The sequence below is a fragment of the Pristiophorus japonicus genome, chromosome 16, assembly GCF_044704955.1.
Source record: "Pristiophorus japonicus isolate sPriJap1 chromosome 16, sPriJap1.hap1, whole genome shotgun sequence".
Lineage (NCBI taxonomy): Eukaryota > Metazoa > Chordata > Chondrichthyes > Pristiophoridae > Pristiophorus > Pristiophorus japonicus.
In genome coordinates, this window is record NC_091992.1 from 69467645 (window position 1) to 69482136 (window position 14492).

General features: G+C 46.5%; 1 protein-coding gene across 1 annotated transcript in view; it reads left to right on the forward strand.

Moving 5' to 3' along the window:
- ddx41 (DEAD-box helicase 41) overlaps window positions 1-12357 on the forward strand; it is a 95103-nt gene extending 82746 nt beyond the window's left edge. Inside the window, exons 15-17 of the mRNA XM_070857414.1 lie at window positions 7517-7588; window positions 8390-8500; window positions 11799-12357. Of these exons, the coding sequence (XP_070713515.1) occupies window positions 7517-7588; window positions 8390-8500; window positions 11799-11935 (320 nt within the window). The 3' untranslated portion in view covers window positions 11936-12357. The remainder of the gene's footprint in view (window positions 1-7516; window positions 7589-8389; window positions 8501-11798) is intronic.
- The last annotated feature ends 2135 nt before the right edge of the window (window positions 12358-14492 follow it).

Genomic DNA, 14492 nt, shown 5'->3' on the forward strand with positions numbered 1-14492 from the left:
TCTACCTGTGCTCTTAGCTCATCCGCCTTAGTCACTATACTCCTTGCATTAAAGTATATACCATTCAGCACAGGAAGACCTCCTTGCTTACTACTTACTAAACCCTGTTTCCTCTGTCTTACAGATTCGCTTTCTAGATTCTTGCTATCCAATTTCTGCTTTACTTCCTTCCCTTTTGAATTCGTTCTCAGGTTCCCATTCCCCTGCCAAGCTAGTTTAAACTCTCCCCAACAGCACTAGCAAAACTCCCCGCCAGGATATTGGTCCCGGCGCTGTTGAGGTGCAACCCGTCCGGTTTGTACAGGTCCCATCTCCCCCAGAAGCGGTCCCAATGCCTCAAGAATTTAAAGCCCTCCCCCCTACACCAATTTTCCAGCCACGTGTTCATCCTCTCTATCCTTCTATTCTTACACTCATTAGCACGTGGCACCGGTAGTAACCCGGAGATTACTACCTTTGAGGTCCTACCCTTTAATTTTCTTCCTAGCTCCCTAAATTTTTCCTGTAGGACCTCATCCCTCATGTTACCTATGAGTCGTTGGTCCCGATATGGACCACGACCTCTAGCTGTTTCCGCCCCCCCCCCCACCTCCCCCAGGATGCCCTGCATCTGTTCTGTGACCCTTGACCCTGGCACCAGGGAGGCACAAAACCATTCGGGAGTCACGTCTGCGGCCGCAGAAACGCCTTCCTGTTCCCCTAACTATAGAATCCCCTATCACTAGGGCTCTTTTGTTCTTCATCCCTCTCCCCTGTGCAGCTGAGCCACCCGTGGTGCCTTGGAATTGGCTCTGGCTGCACTCCCCAGAGGCTCCATCGTCCTTACCGATACTCAGAAGTGAATATTGGTTTGAAAGCAAGATGGACTCACGAGGGGACTCCTGCGCTACCTGCCTAGCACACTTACTATGGTCACCCACTTCCCCTCCACCTGCTGCCTTTAAGATGCGGGGTGACCACCTCCTGAAACGTGCTATCCACGTAGTTCTCAGTCTCGCGGGTGCACCTTATTGACTCCACCTGCTGTTCCAGCTCTGAAACGCGGAGCTCGAGCAGTTGAAGCTGGAGACACCTTCTGCACACATGGTTGTCTAGGCTACCCGAAGTGTCCAGGACTTCCCACATGCCGCAGGATGTGCACTCCACGGGGCTGAGCTGCACTGCCATCCCTCTAGTTAGACTTATCTAGTTTAAAATCTACTTAAAAAGAAATAGAGAAAAGAGAGCTACGCACCAACTCACCTCACTGACCTCTGTGGCCTCCCGACCTCCGAACTCCCGACCTACTTAAAAAGAAATCACAACTTACTTCACTGACCACCTCCCTCCGAACTCCCGGCCTCCGAACTCCCGACTCACCGACCTCTCGGACCTCCGAACTCCTGACTCACCGACCTCAGGGCCTCCCGACTCACCGACCTCCAAACTCCCAACCTGTCTTGCTCGTGATGCAAAACCCACCTAGTCTAATCACTGATATACATCACAAAAAGCAAGGGACCCAGTACTGAGCCTGCGGAACCCCACTGGATACAGCCTTCCAGTCACAAAAACACCCATCAACTATTACCCTTTGCTTCCTGCCTCTGAACAAATTTTGGATCCAACTTGCCACTTTGCCCTGGATCCCATGGGCTATTAATTTCGTGACCAGTCTGCCATGTGGGACCTTATCTAAAATCCATATACACTACATCATACGAACTGCCCTCATCGACTCTCCTCTCAAAATTCAATCAAGTTAGTCAGACACGACTTTCGTTTGACAAATCCATCCTGGGGGAGATGGGACCAGTACAAACCAGACGGTCTTCACCTGGGCAGGACCGGAACCAATGTCCTCGGGGGAGTGTTTGCTAGTGCTGTTGGAGAGGGGTTAAACTAATATGGCAGGCGGGTGGGAACCTATGCAGGGAGACAGAGGGAAGTAGAATGGGGGCAGAAGCAAAAGATAGAAAGAAGAAAAGTAAAAGTGAAGAGCAGAGAAGCCTAAGGCAAAAATCAAAAAGGGCCACATTACAGCAAAATTCTAAAGGGGCAAAGTGTGTTAAAAAGACAAGCGTGAAGGCTCTGTGCCTCAATGCGGGAAGTATTCGTAATAAGGTGGACGAATTAACTACGCAGGCAGCAATTAACGAATATGATATAATTGACATCACGGAGATATGGCTCCAGGGTGACCAAGGCTGGGAACTCAACATCCAGGGGTATTCAACATTCAGGAAGGATAGACTGAAAGGAAAAGGAGGTGGGGTAGCGTTGCTGGTTAAAGAGGAAATTAATGCAATAGTAAGGAAGGACATTAGCTTGGATGATGTGGAATCTGTATGGGTGGAGCTGCGGAATACCAAAGGGCAGAAAACGCTAGTGGGAATTGTGTACAGACCACCAAACAGTAGTAGTGACGTTGGGGACAGCATCAAACAAAAAATTAGGGATGCGTGCAATAAAGGTACAGCAGTTATCATGGGCGACTTTAATCTACATATCGATTGGGCTAACCAAACTGGTAGCAATACGGTGGAGGAGGATTTCCTAGAGTGTATTAGGGATGGTTTTCTAGACCAATATGTTGAGGAACCAACTAGACTGGGTGATGTGGAATGAGAAAGGACTAATTAGCAACCTTGTTGTGCGAGGCCCCTTGGGGAAGAGTGATCATAATATGGTAGAATTCTTTATTAAGATGGAGAGTGACACAGTTAATTCAGAGACTAGGGTCCTGAACTTAAGGAAAGGTAACTTCGATGAACTTCAACAATTGTACATCCCTGTCTGGAATAAAAATAAAACGGGGAGGTGGCTCAACCGTGGCTAACAAGGGAAATTAAGGATAGTGTTAAATCCAAGGAAGAGGCATATAACTTGGCCAGAAAAAGCAGCAAACCTGAGGACTGGGAGAAATTTAGAATTCAGCAGAGGAGGACAAAGGGTTTAATTAGGAGGGGGAAAATAGAGTACGAGAGGAAGCTTGCTGGGAACATAAAAACTGACTGCAAAAGCTTCTATAGATATGTAAAGAGAAAAAGATCAGTGCAGTCAGATTCAGGTGAATTGAAAATGGGGAACAAAGAAATGGCAGACCAGTTGAATAAATACTTTGGTCTGTCTTCACGACGGAAGACATAAATAACCTTCCAAAAATACTAGGGAACCGAGGGTCTAGTGAGAAAGAGGAACTGAAGAAAATCCTTATTCGGCAATAAATTGTGTTAGGGAAATTGATGGGATTGAAGGCCGATAAATCCCCGGGGCCTGATAGTTTGCATCCCAGAGTAGTTAAGGAAGTGGCCCTAGAAATAGTGGATGCATTGGTGATCATTTTCCAACAGTCTATCGACTCTGGATCAGTTCCTATGGACTAGAGGGTAGCTAATGTAACTAATTTGGACATTCAATAAGGCGTTTGACAAGATCCAACACGAGATTTGTGTGCAAAATTAAAGCACATGGTATTGGGGGTAATGTACTGATGTGGATAGAGAACTGGTTGGCAGACAGGACGCAGAGAGTCGAGATAAACGGGACCTTTTCAGAATGGCAGGCAGTGACTGGTGGAGTGCCGCAGGGCTCAGTGCTGGGACCCCAGCTCTTTACAATATACATAAATGATTTGGATGAAGGAATTGAGTGTAATATCTCCAAGTTTGCAGATGACACTAAACTGGGTGGCGGTGTGAGCTGTGAGGAGGACGCTAAGAGGCTGCAGAGTGATTCGGACAGGTTAGGTGAGTGGGCAAATGCATGGCAGATGCAGTATAATGTGGATAAATGTGAGGTTATCCACTTTGGTGGCAAAAACACGAACGCAGAATATTATCTGAATGGCAGCAGTTTAGGAAAAGGGGAGGATGCAATGAGACCTGGGTGCCATGGTACATCAGTCATTGAAAGTTGGCATGCAGGTACAGCAGGCGGTGAGGAAGGCAAATGGTATGTTGGCCTTCATAGCTGGGGGATTTGAGTATAGGAGCAGGGAGGTAGTACTACAGTTGTACAGGGCCTTGGTGAGGCCTCATCTGGAACATTGTGTTCAGTTTTGGTCTCCTAATCTGAGGAAGGACGTTCTTGCTATTGAGGGAGTGCAGCGAAGATTCACCAGACCGATTCCCAGGATGGCTGGATTGATATATGAGGAGAGACTGGATCGAATGGGCCTGTATTCACTGGAGTTTAGAAGGATGAGAGGGGATCTCATTGAAAGATATAAAATTCTGACAGGACTGGACAGGTTCGATGCAGGAAGAATGTTCCTGATGTTGGGGAAGTCCAGAACCAGGGGACATAGTCTGAGGATACGCCATTTAGGACTGAGATGAGGAGAAACTTCTTCATTCATAGTTGTTAACCTGTGGAATTCTCTACCGCAGAGAGTTGTTGATGCCAGTTCATTGGTATATTCAAGAGGCAGTTAAATATGGCCCTTACGGCTAAAGGAATCAAGGGGTATGGAGAGAAAGCAGGAAAGGGGTACTGAGGGGTGAATGATCAGCAATAATCTTATTGAATGGTGGTTTAGGCTCGAAGGGCCGAATGGCCTACTCCTGCACCTATTTTCTATGTTTTTATGACTGTCCCTGGTTAATCCATGTCTTTCCAAAATAATTTTCCCACCTCCGAGGTTAGGCTGACTGGCCTGTAATTACTCGGTCTATCCCTTTCTCCCTTTTTAAACAAAGATACCACATTAGCAGTCCTCCAGTCCTCTGGCACCACACCTGTAGCCAGAGAGGGCTAGAAAATGATGGTCAGAACCTCTGCTAGTTCCTCTTTTGCTTCTCTTAACAGCCTGGGATACATTTCATCCAGGCCTGGGGATTTATCCACTTTCAAACTTGCTAAGCCCCTTAATACTTCCTCTCTCACTGTATTTATCTCGTCTAATATTTTGCAAACCTCCTCCCTCATTGCAAAGTCTGCATCTTTTGTGAAAACGGATGCAAAGTATTCATTAAGAATCATACCCCGTCTTCTGCCTCCGCATACAGATTTTCTTTATGGTCTCTAATGGGCCCCACTCTTTCTCTAGTTATCCTTTTGCTTTTAATGTATTTATAAAACATCTTTGGATTTTCCCTGATTTTACTTTCATGCTCTTTCTTTGCTTTCCTGATATCTTTTTTAATTGCACCCCTGCACTTCTTATACTCCGAGACTTTCTGCAGTGTTCAGTTCTTGGTATCCATCGTAAGTTTCCCTTTTTGTCTTTATCTTACCCTGTATGTCCCTTGACATCCAGGGGGCTCTAGATTTGTTAGCCCCACCCTTGGCTCTGTACCCTCAGGATCTCCTCCTTGAATGCCTCCCACTGCTCTGATACTGATTTACCTTCAAGTAGCCATTTCCAGTCCACTTTGGCCAAATCCCATCTCAGCTCTGCAAAATTGCCGTTAACCCAATTGAGATTTTATTCCTGGTCCACCTTTGTCCTTTTCCATAACTACCCTAAATCTAACTGAATTATGATCATTAGCACCAAATGCTCTCCCACTGATACCCCTTCCACCTGCCCCTCTTCATTCCCCAAAACCAAGTCCCTCCCTTGTTGGGCTTGTTACATACTGGCTAAAGAAGATCTCCTGAATGCAGTTTAGGAATTCCGCACCCTCTGTACCATTCACACTACCTGTTTCCCTGTTAATATTAGGGTAGTTGAAATCCCCCACGATTACAGCTCTATAGTTTTTGCACTTCGTGGCAATTTGCCCACATATTTGTTCTTTTATCTCCCTCTGACTGCTTGGGGGTTTATAGTACACTCCCAGCAGTGTGATCGCCCCTTTCTTAGAAAATACTTAGAGGGCTTGACAGGGTCGACACAGGGAGGATGTTTCCCGTGGCTGGAGGGTCTAGGACCGGGGGGCACAGTCTCAGAATAAGGGGTCGGCCATTTAGGACTGAGATGAGGAGACATTTCTTCACTGAGGGTTGTGAATCTTTGGAATTCTCTACCCCAGGCGGTTGTGGATGCTCAGCCATTGAGTAAATTCAAGACCGAGATCGATAAATTCTTGGGTACTAAGGGAATCAAGGGATATCTGGATCAGGCGGGAAAGTGGAGGCGATGCAAAAGTTCAGCCATGATCTTATTGAACGGCAGAGCAAACTCAAAGAGCCGTATGGCCACTGCATATACATACATATATATATATATATATATATACATATACACACAATATGTATCGTGAAAAGCTGAGGCCCTGTATAGATCCCTGGGGAACATCACTTGTCACATCCCAACAATCAGAGAACATTCCCTTTTTCCCTACTCTCTGTCTGCTGTCTTCCAACAATTCCCAACCCATGTCACAAGGTTCCCTCCAATTCCACGTGCTCTCATTTTTTCAATAATCTCTTGTGCGGAAACTTATCAGATACTTTTGGAGACCCATCTAGACAACATCCAGAGACACTCCCTTATCCACTGTGTTACTGTCCTCCTTTAAAATTCAACTGATCATTCAAACATGATCTACCCTTCATAAATTCAAGCTGATCAGCTCATACTTGTCCAACTGATCAGCCTGATGATAGATTCCACTCACTTCCCCACAATTCATGTTAAACCTGGTTTCTTTCTCTCTCCCTTCTTAAATAATGGATTTTTCAGTAGCACAATTTCCGAATCTGGAGAGCTTTGGAAAATTATGACTAATCTGATATTTCCTCACCTGTTTCTTTTAATACCCCAAGGTGGAAAATATCAGGTTTTGGAGGTTTGTCTAGCTTAAGTCCCATTATTTTCTTCGTTACCATTTTTTAAACTTCTTATTAAATCTACTAATTTTTTTCCTTGACTTACTTTAGGTTCCCATATACTATTCAGTATAGTGCTGCATCTTTACCCTTTGCTACTTTTTGTTCTTCATATATTTATAAAAACTTAACTTTGATATTCCCTTTCTGCATCTCTTACTTTATTTTTATCCTTTGTTGCATTTTCTAACTCTCCTAGTCCCTTGGATTGCTATTTTTCCTTGCATTACTGGAAATCTTTTCTTTTAGCTTGATACTGTTCCTGACCTCATTTGTTAACCATGGTTGCTTGACCAAATGTACTGGTTTGGTATTGTACCAAATACTTCTTTGAATACTTTCCACTGCCTATCGTATTAACAACTCAGCCCAGTTTACAGTTAGCAATTTATTTCTCATCCCTTCAAAGTTTGCTCTTTAATTTTCTTTGTTCTGTTGCTTCTCCCACTTGAATCTAATATCAAATGCAGTCACCTCTGGTTTTTGTTCAGGAATGGTGGAAAATTGGGGAGCAGGAGAGTTTAATGGTGTAAGTGGTGCCCTGTTGCACATCTCCCTGGGGATTAGGCTCACCCGATCCCTGAGTTGATGGACATAGATTCAACATATAATGCTCTCGACTCCAGAGTCTGATAACTCAAACCCAAGCAAACCCTTTCCTTTACTCATTCACTGTTCCAGTTTGATTGTTGCTCTTTATGTCACTGATCTGTTCTGCTGCCTGTCCAGCCCTGTTTCTGAACACTTTCTCAATATTCAGTTCACAGAATTGGACGTACTGGTCGCTCAGGGAAAACGGGGATTGCAACAACATTCATCAACAAAGCTTGTGGTAAGTGGTGACCGTGTGAACACTTCCAGCTACAGGAAACCTGCTTTTGGTAAAGGGACTCACCGAGGTTATGGTGAATGTGGCTTTTCGTTAGTAACTGAAGCAGGGCGAGAGGAAATGTATTCGGCAACAACTAGAATCCAGGTGTTGTTAACTGGGAGTTTCTTTTCTCCTAATGCCATTTGCATTTCTATAAATATTTGAGGCCGAGTCTTGGAGTTACTCTGGACAATGAACGCGTACTTTGTGCTGTACAGCTAACAGGAAATGGGTGAAGCAGCACTGGAAAACCATCGAGCATATTTAACTCGCTTCTCAGTGAATTTCCAGTCTGAGCTGAGTTCACTGACCTGGGCCTGGGTGATAGGGGTAGCACTACCGCTGTTTGTGGGCTCGGAACATCAAAGGCTTCCACTTTGGGTCCCTGTTCCAAAGTGCATGTGTATCGATGCTGGGTGAGGACAAAATCTATTCTGGTTGTGATGCCATCCACAAACATATAGCCTGCCGACACTTGTGCCTGGGTTGACGTGAAGGATGATCACAATGTGGTGTTGGAGGGCAGCCAGTTTCTGTGGAGCTGTAGCACGGCCAGAGGGAGTCAACGGGGGCCAGAGGTCACCGCCTTCAAGTGGATGTACAGATATTTAAAAGCCTGTGGGTAATACGTACTGTTGCTCTGTTCTGTTCCATTAGCCAGGCCGCGATCTGTTTTTGATACCTTGAATGTAAACGTTGAGAAATCAGTTCATTCAGCGTGTTTGTGTTTGCGAGATTTGCTAAAGCGTGTTTCCCTCACAGACGAGTCGGTGTTGATGGATCTGAAAGCTCTGTTACTGGAAGCTAAACAGAAAGTCCCACCGGTTCTCCAGGTCCTTCAGACAGGAGACGAGACCATGCTGGATATCGGAGGTATGTCGGCCTATCGCCTGTCAACAGCTAACCTTTCTACTCTTGAGCGTCCAACTTTGAAAAGCTGAACTGATCATGGACTCAGCTCCACTTCCCTGCCCGCTCCCCATAACCTTATTGCCCATAAATCTGTCTATCGCCGCCTTAAATATATTCAATGACCCAGCCTCCACAGCTCTCTAAGGCAGCGAATTCCACAGATTTACAACCCTCTAAGAGAAGAAATTCCTCCTCATCTCAGCTTTAAATGGGCAGCCCCTTATTCTGAGACTATGTCCCCGAGTTTTAGTTTCCCCTATGAGTGGAAATATCCTCTCTGCATCCATCTTGTCGAGCCCCCTCATTATCTTATATGTTTCGATAAGATCACCTCTCATTCTTCTGAACTCCAATGAGTATAGGCCCAACCTACTCAACCTATCTTCATAAGTCAACCCCTTCATCTCCGGCATCAACCTAGCGAACCTTCTCTGAACAGCCTCCAATGCAAGTATATCCTTCCTTAAATACGGAGATCAAAATGTACGCAGTACTCCAGGTGTGGCCTCACCAATACCCTGTACAGTTGCAGCAGGATTTCTCTGCTTTTATACTCTATTCCCCTTGCAATAAAGGCCAACGTTCCATTTGCCTTCCTGATTACTTGCTGTACCTGCATACTAACTTTTTGTGTTTCATGCACAAGTACCCCGAGGTTTGTACTGCAACATTTTGCAATTTTTCTCCATTTAAATCATAATTTGATTTTCAGTTTTTTCTGCCAAAGTGGACAACCACACATTTTCTCATATTATACCCCATTTGCCAAATTTTTGCCCACTCACTTAGCCTGTCTATATTCCTTTACAGATTTTTGTGTCCTCCTCACAATTTGCTTTTCCTCCCATCTTTGTATCATCAGCAAACTTGGCTACGTTACACTCGGTCCCTTCTTCCAAGTCGTTTATATAGATTGTAAATAGATTGTAAATGGTTGCTAACTGGAAAATGACCCATTTATCCCAACTCACTGTTTTCTGTTAGTTAGCCAATCCTCTATCCATGCTAATATATTACCCCCAACCCCGTGAACTTTTATCTTGTGCAGTAACCTTTTATGTGGCACCTTGTCAAATGCCTTCTGGAAGTCCAAGTACACCACATCCACTGGTGGAAAGGAAGTTTTGCATTGATATTGCACCACAGTACACCTCCAACATCTCCGAGTGTAGGGAAATACTGGGCATAGCAAGCTCCTAAGTGCACTGAAACCAGCTTCATTCTGGATGACATGACATTTCTGCAAAGGATATATTGCTCTTCAGAAGATCACTGAGTTTTCCGTTGAGCTTCATTAAAACAGTGTCGGAGGCCGAGGTCAGAGTGGGAGTGGAGCGGGGAATTAAAGTGACAGGAAGCTCGGGGTCACACTTGGGGACTGAACGGAGGTGCTCCCCAAAACGGTCACCCAATTGCCGTTTGGTCTCCCCGATGTAGAGGAGATCACATCGTGAGCAGTGAATACAGTATACTACATTGCAAGAAGTGCAAGTAAATCGCTGCCTCACCTGGAAGGAGTGTTTGGGGCCCTGGATGGTGGGAAGGGAGGAGGTAAAAGGGCAGGTGTTGCATCTCCTACGCTTGCACGGGAAGGTGCCATGGGAAGGGGAGGGGCTGCTGGGGGTGATTGTGGAATGGACCAGGATGTCACGGAGGGAGCTGTCCCTTCGGAAAGTCATGTTTGACAAATTTTCTGGAATTCTTTGAAGATGTAACCAACAGGGTGGATAAAGGGGAACCAGTGGATGTGGTGTATTTAGATTTCCAGAAGGCATTTGACAAGGTGCCACATAAAAGGTTACTGCACAAGATAAAAGTTCACGGGGTTGGGGGTAATATATTAGCATGGATAGAGGATTGGCTAACTAACAGAAAACAGAGAGTCGGGATAAATGGTTTATTCTCTGGTTGGCAATCAGTAATTAATGGGGTGCCACAGTGCTGGGACCCCAACTATTTACAATCTATATTAATGACTTGGATGAAGGGACTGAGTTAACGTAGCCAAGTTTGCTGACGATACAAAGATGGGAGGAAAAGCAATGTGTGAGGAGGACACAAAAACCTGCAAAAGGACATAGACAGGCTAAGTGTGTGGGCAAAAATTTGCAGATGGAGTATAATGTGGGAAAGTGAGAGGTTATGCACTTTGGCAGAAAAAAATCAAAGAGCAAGTTATTATTTAAATGAAGAAAGATTGCAGATCTTGGGATCCTGGTGCATGAAACACAAAAGGTTCATATGCAGGTACAGCAAGTGATCAGGAAGGCCAATGGAATCTTGGCCTTTATTGCAAAGGGGATGGAGTATAAAAGCAGGGAAGTCTTGCTACAGTTATACAGCGTATTGGTGAGGCCACACCTGGAATACTGTGTACCGTTTTGGTTTCCATATTTAAGGAAGGATATACTTGCTTTGGAGGCAGTTCAGAGAAGGTTCACTAGGTTAATTCCGGAGATGAGGGGTTGACTTATGAGGAAAGGTTGAGAAGGTTAGGCCTCTACTCATTGGAATTCAGAAGAATGAGAGGTGATCTTATTGAAACATAAAATTATGAGAGGGCTTGACAAGGTGGATGCAGAGAGGATGTTTCCACTGATAGGGGAGACTAGAACTAGAGGGCATAATCTTAGAATAAGGGGCTGCCCATTTAAAACTGAGATGAGGAGGAATTTCTTCTCTCAGAGGGTTGTAAATCTGTGGAATTCGCTGCCTTAGAGAGCTGTGGAAGCTGGGACATTGAATAAATTTAAGACAGAGATAGACAGTTTCTTAACCGATAAGGGAATAAGGGGTTATGGGAGCGGGCAGGGAAGTGGAGCTGAGTCCATGATCGGATCAGCCATGATCGTATTAAATGGCGGAGCAGGCTCGAGGGGCCATATGGCCTACTCCTCCGATTTCTTATGTTCTTAATACTGAGAGGGGAGGGGAAGATGTGATTGGTGGTGGGATCACGCTGGAGATGGCGGAGGATGATCCGTTGAACGTGGAGGCTGGTGGGGAACCCTGTCGATGTTCTTCTGAGAGGGAGGGGAAGGGGTGAGAGCAGAGGTGCAGGAAATAGAACGGACACGGTCGAGGGCCATGTTAACCACGGCGGAGGGGAATCCTCGGTTGAGGAAAAAGGAAGACATGTCAGAGGCACTAGTGTGGATGGGTTTGATGCGATGTGGAGCCTGTACTTGGGGAGGGTTTGATCGAGATGCTTGTGGATATATATTTGCTACTTTGTGTATAATTCTGGTGCTTTGTGCAGGTGAAAGAGGCTGCACGTTTTGTGGTGGTTTGGGCCACCGGATCACGGACTGTCCGAAACTGGAGGCCATGCAGACGAAGCAGGTGAACAACATCGGTCGCAAGGACTACCTGGCTCATAGCTCGATGGACTTCTAACCTCAGCACCCCCCCCCCCCCCCCCCAGTGTACCCTGCGGAGAGAGAGAGAGAGAGAGACCGGGTGACAGGTTCTGTGACCAGCTCCAGCATTTCCCAAAGTTTATCTTTTGTTCTCCAATCTCCAGCTGAAAGCACATTTATCTGCAATAGTAAACGTCTGTGCGACATGTCGTTCCGTGTTTGAGCAGCTCGCTGCCAGACCTGGAGGTTAAGGACACCCAGGAACACCAGACACCCAAGCCCTGACTTTTGTCAACCTGCACTGTGACTCTGGACATCAGTAACTGGGGTCTGTCCTTACATAGCCCTCAGCAGCTTGATGGATGCTTTGGCTTGGTGATTTTCATTCATGTGTCAGGCACTTGCCTTATCAAAAAAGTAACTATCTGTTGAAAATAAAGGCTGTTATTTTTGAAATAATCTGCTCAGTGCCTCTCTCTACCCTCCCCAATTTGGGGCCAAGTTTCGGCCTGAGTTGCTCATGTTTTTTTGCAGCAACTGGTTGAGAATGGAGTATCTTAGAAATTGCATTTCTCGGCATTTAGTTTGCTCCAGTTCTAGTCAGTTAGAACAGTTTCAGTTTGGAACAGATTTTTTTTTTCAAAAGGGGGCGTGTCCGGCTACTTACGCCCGTTTTGAAAGTTTAGCCAGTGAAAACTTAGTCCAAACTAACATAGAATGGAGTAAGTGTAGATTTTTGTACGCTCAGAAAAACCTTGCCTCCACTTAGAAAATCAGGCGTAGGTTACAAATCAGGCGTAGGGAAAGGGGGGGGGGAGGTTAAAGGGAAGTTTACAAACATTAAACACTTCAGTTTTACAAATAAAGAGCCATCATCAATAATAAATGATAAATACATCAATAAATCAACCAATAAATCAATCAAAAAAAATTAATAAAAAATCAATAAATAAAACATTTTCCACTTACCGACTGCAGCACCGGGAGCCCCTCAACAGCATGCTGGGACGGCCCCCCCAGTGTGTCCCTGTCAGTGTCTCTATCTCTCTGCCTCTCTCACTCTCTGTCTGTCAGTGTCTGTGTTTCTGACAGCGAGGGAGGAGAGGACAGGGAGGCTGAGCTGAACGGGCTGGGCCCAAGACTTCGGGCGGGGCCCGCCCCCAGCACCAGATTTAAAGGTAGGTGGCCGGGGGTCGGGTCAGGTCCTGGGAGGGTGGTGGGTCGGGTCCGGGGGGGGGGGGGGGAGTGGGAGTCGAGTCGGGTCGGGAGGGTGTCGGAGCGGGAGCTGGGGGAGCGGGGGGGGGGGGGGGTGGTGTTTGAGAGAGCCAGCTGAAGGAAAGAAGCAGGAGCTGGACGAGGGAGGTGCAGCCTTATCCACGCCGCCCCAGTGAGCCCATTCGGCCAGGGCTAGGGGCTGCGTGCTTCGGGCCCCTCCCACATAGTTTTGGGCGCCTGGAGCTACTGCACATGCGCGCCCACTGTAGCGCGCCTGTGCAGAGGTCCCGGCACTGTTTTCAGCGCAGGGACCTAGCTCCGCCCCCCACAGCTCATGCTGCGCCGCGCCCAGCTCCAGAGGACCTGCAGGGAGCCGGAGAATCGGTAAGTGCCGCGAAAAACGGGTGTCTAGGAACGGCGCGGCCCGAAACTTGGGCCCTTTGTCCTGGAATGCAAAGATAACTGGCTGCTCTTCTCCATTACCAACCGTTTCCTTAAATCCCCCCCCCCCCTCCCCCGGCCCCTTCCACATTCACCTCTAACAGCGTGCAAGGAGTTCGGGTACGTGTATCGGATATATGGCACAGAAACAGGCCATTCGGCCCAACCAGTCCATGCCAGCATTTATGCTCCACTCGAGCCTCCTCCCGTCTTTCCTCATCTAACTATATCAGCATAACCCTCTATTCCTTTCTCCCCCATATGTTTATCCAGCCTCCCCTTAAATGCATCGATACTATTTGCCTCAACCACTCCCTGTGGCAGCGAGTTCCACATTCTCACCGCTCTCTGGGTAATGAAGTTTGTTCTGAATTCCCCATTGGATTTCTGGGTGACTATCTAATATTGATGGCCTCTAGTTATGCTCTTCCCCACAAGTGGAAACATTCTCTGTGTAACCACTCGATCAAAACCTTTCATCATTTTAAACACCTCGATTAGGTCTTTGTTACTAAGTTTCAAACAATCCGTTCAGCTGTTGATGCCGCATTCCTCCCTTCCCCTCTCTCCCCCCCCCTCCCCGGCCCATGGGCCAGACATTTACTGAGGTCCCCACGCCCTAGCCCCAAGCTCTCTCATTTCTCTAGCTTCTCTCTCCCCTCAAGCCCTCTCTGAGCTCATCTTGTCCATCAGATACAACAAGCAATTAAGAAAGCAAATGGTATGTTGGCCTTTATTACAAGAGGATTTGAGTATAAGGGTAAAGACGCCTTACTGCAAGTTTATAGGGCCCTGGTGAGATCGCACCTGGAGTATTGTGCACAGTTTTGGTCTCCTTACCCAAAGAAGGATATACTCGCCATAGAGGGAATGCAACGGAGGTTCACCAGACTGATTCCTGGGATGGGGGGATTGTCCTATGAGGAGAGATTGAGTAG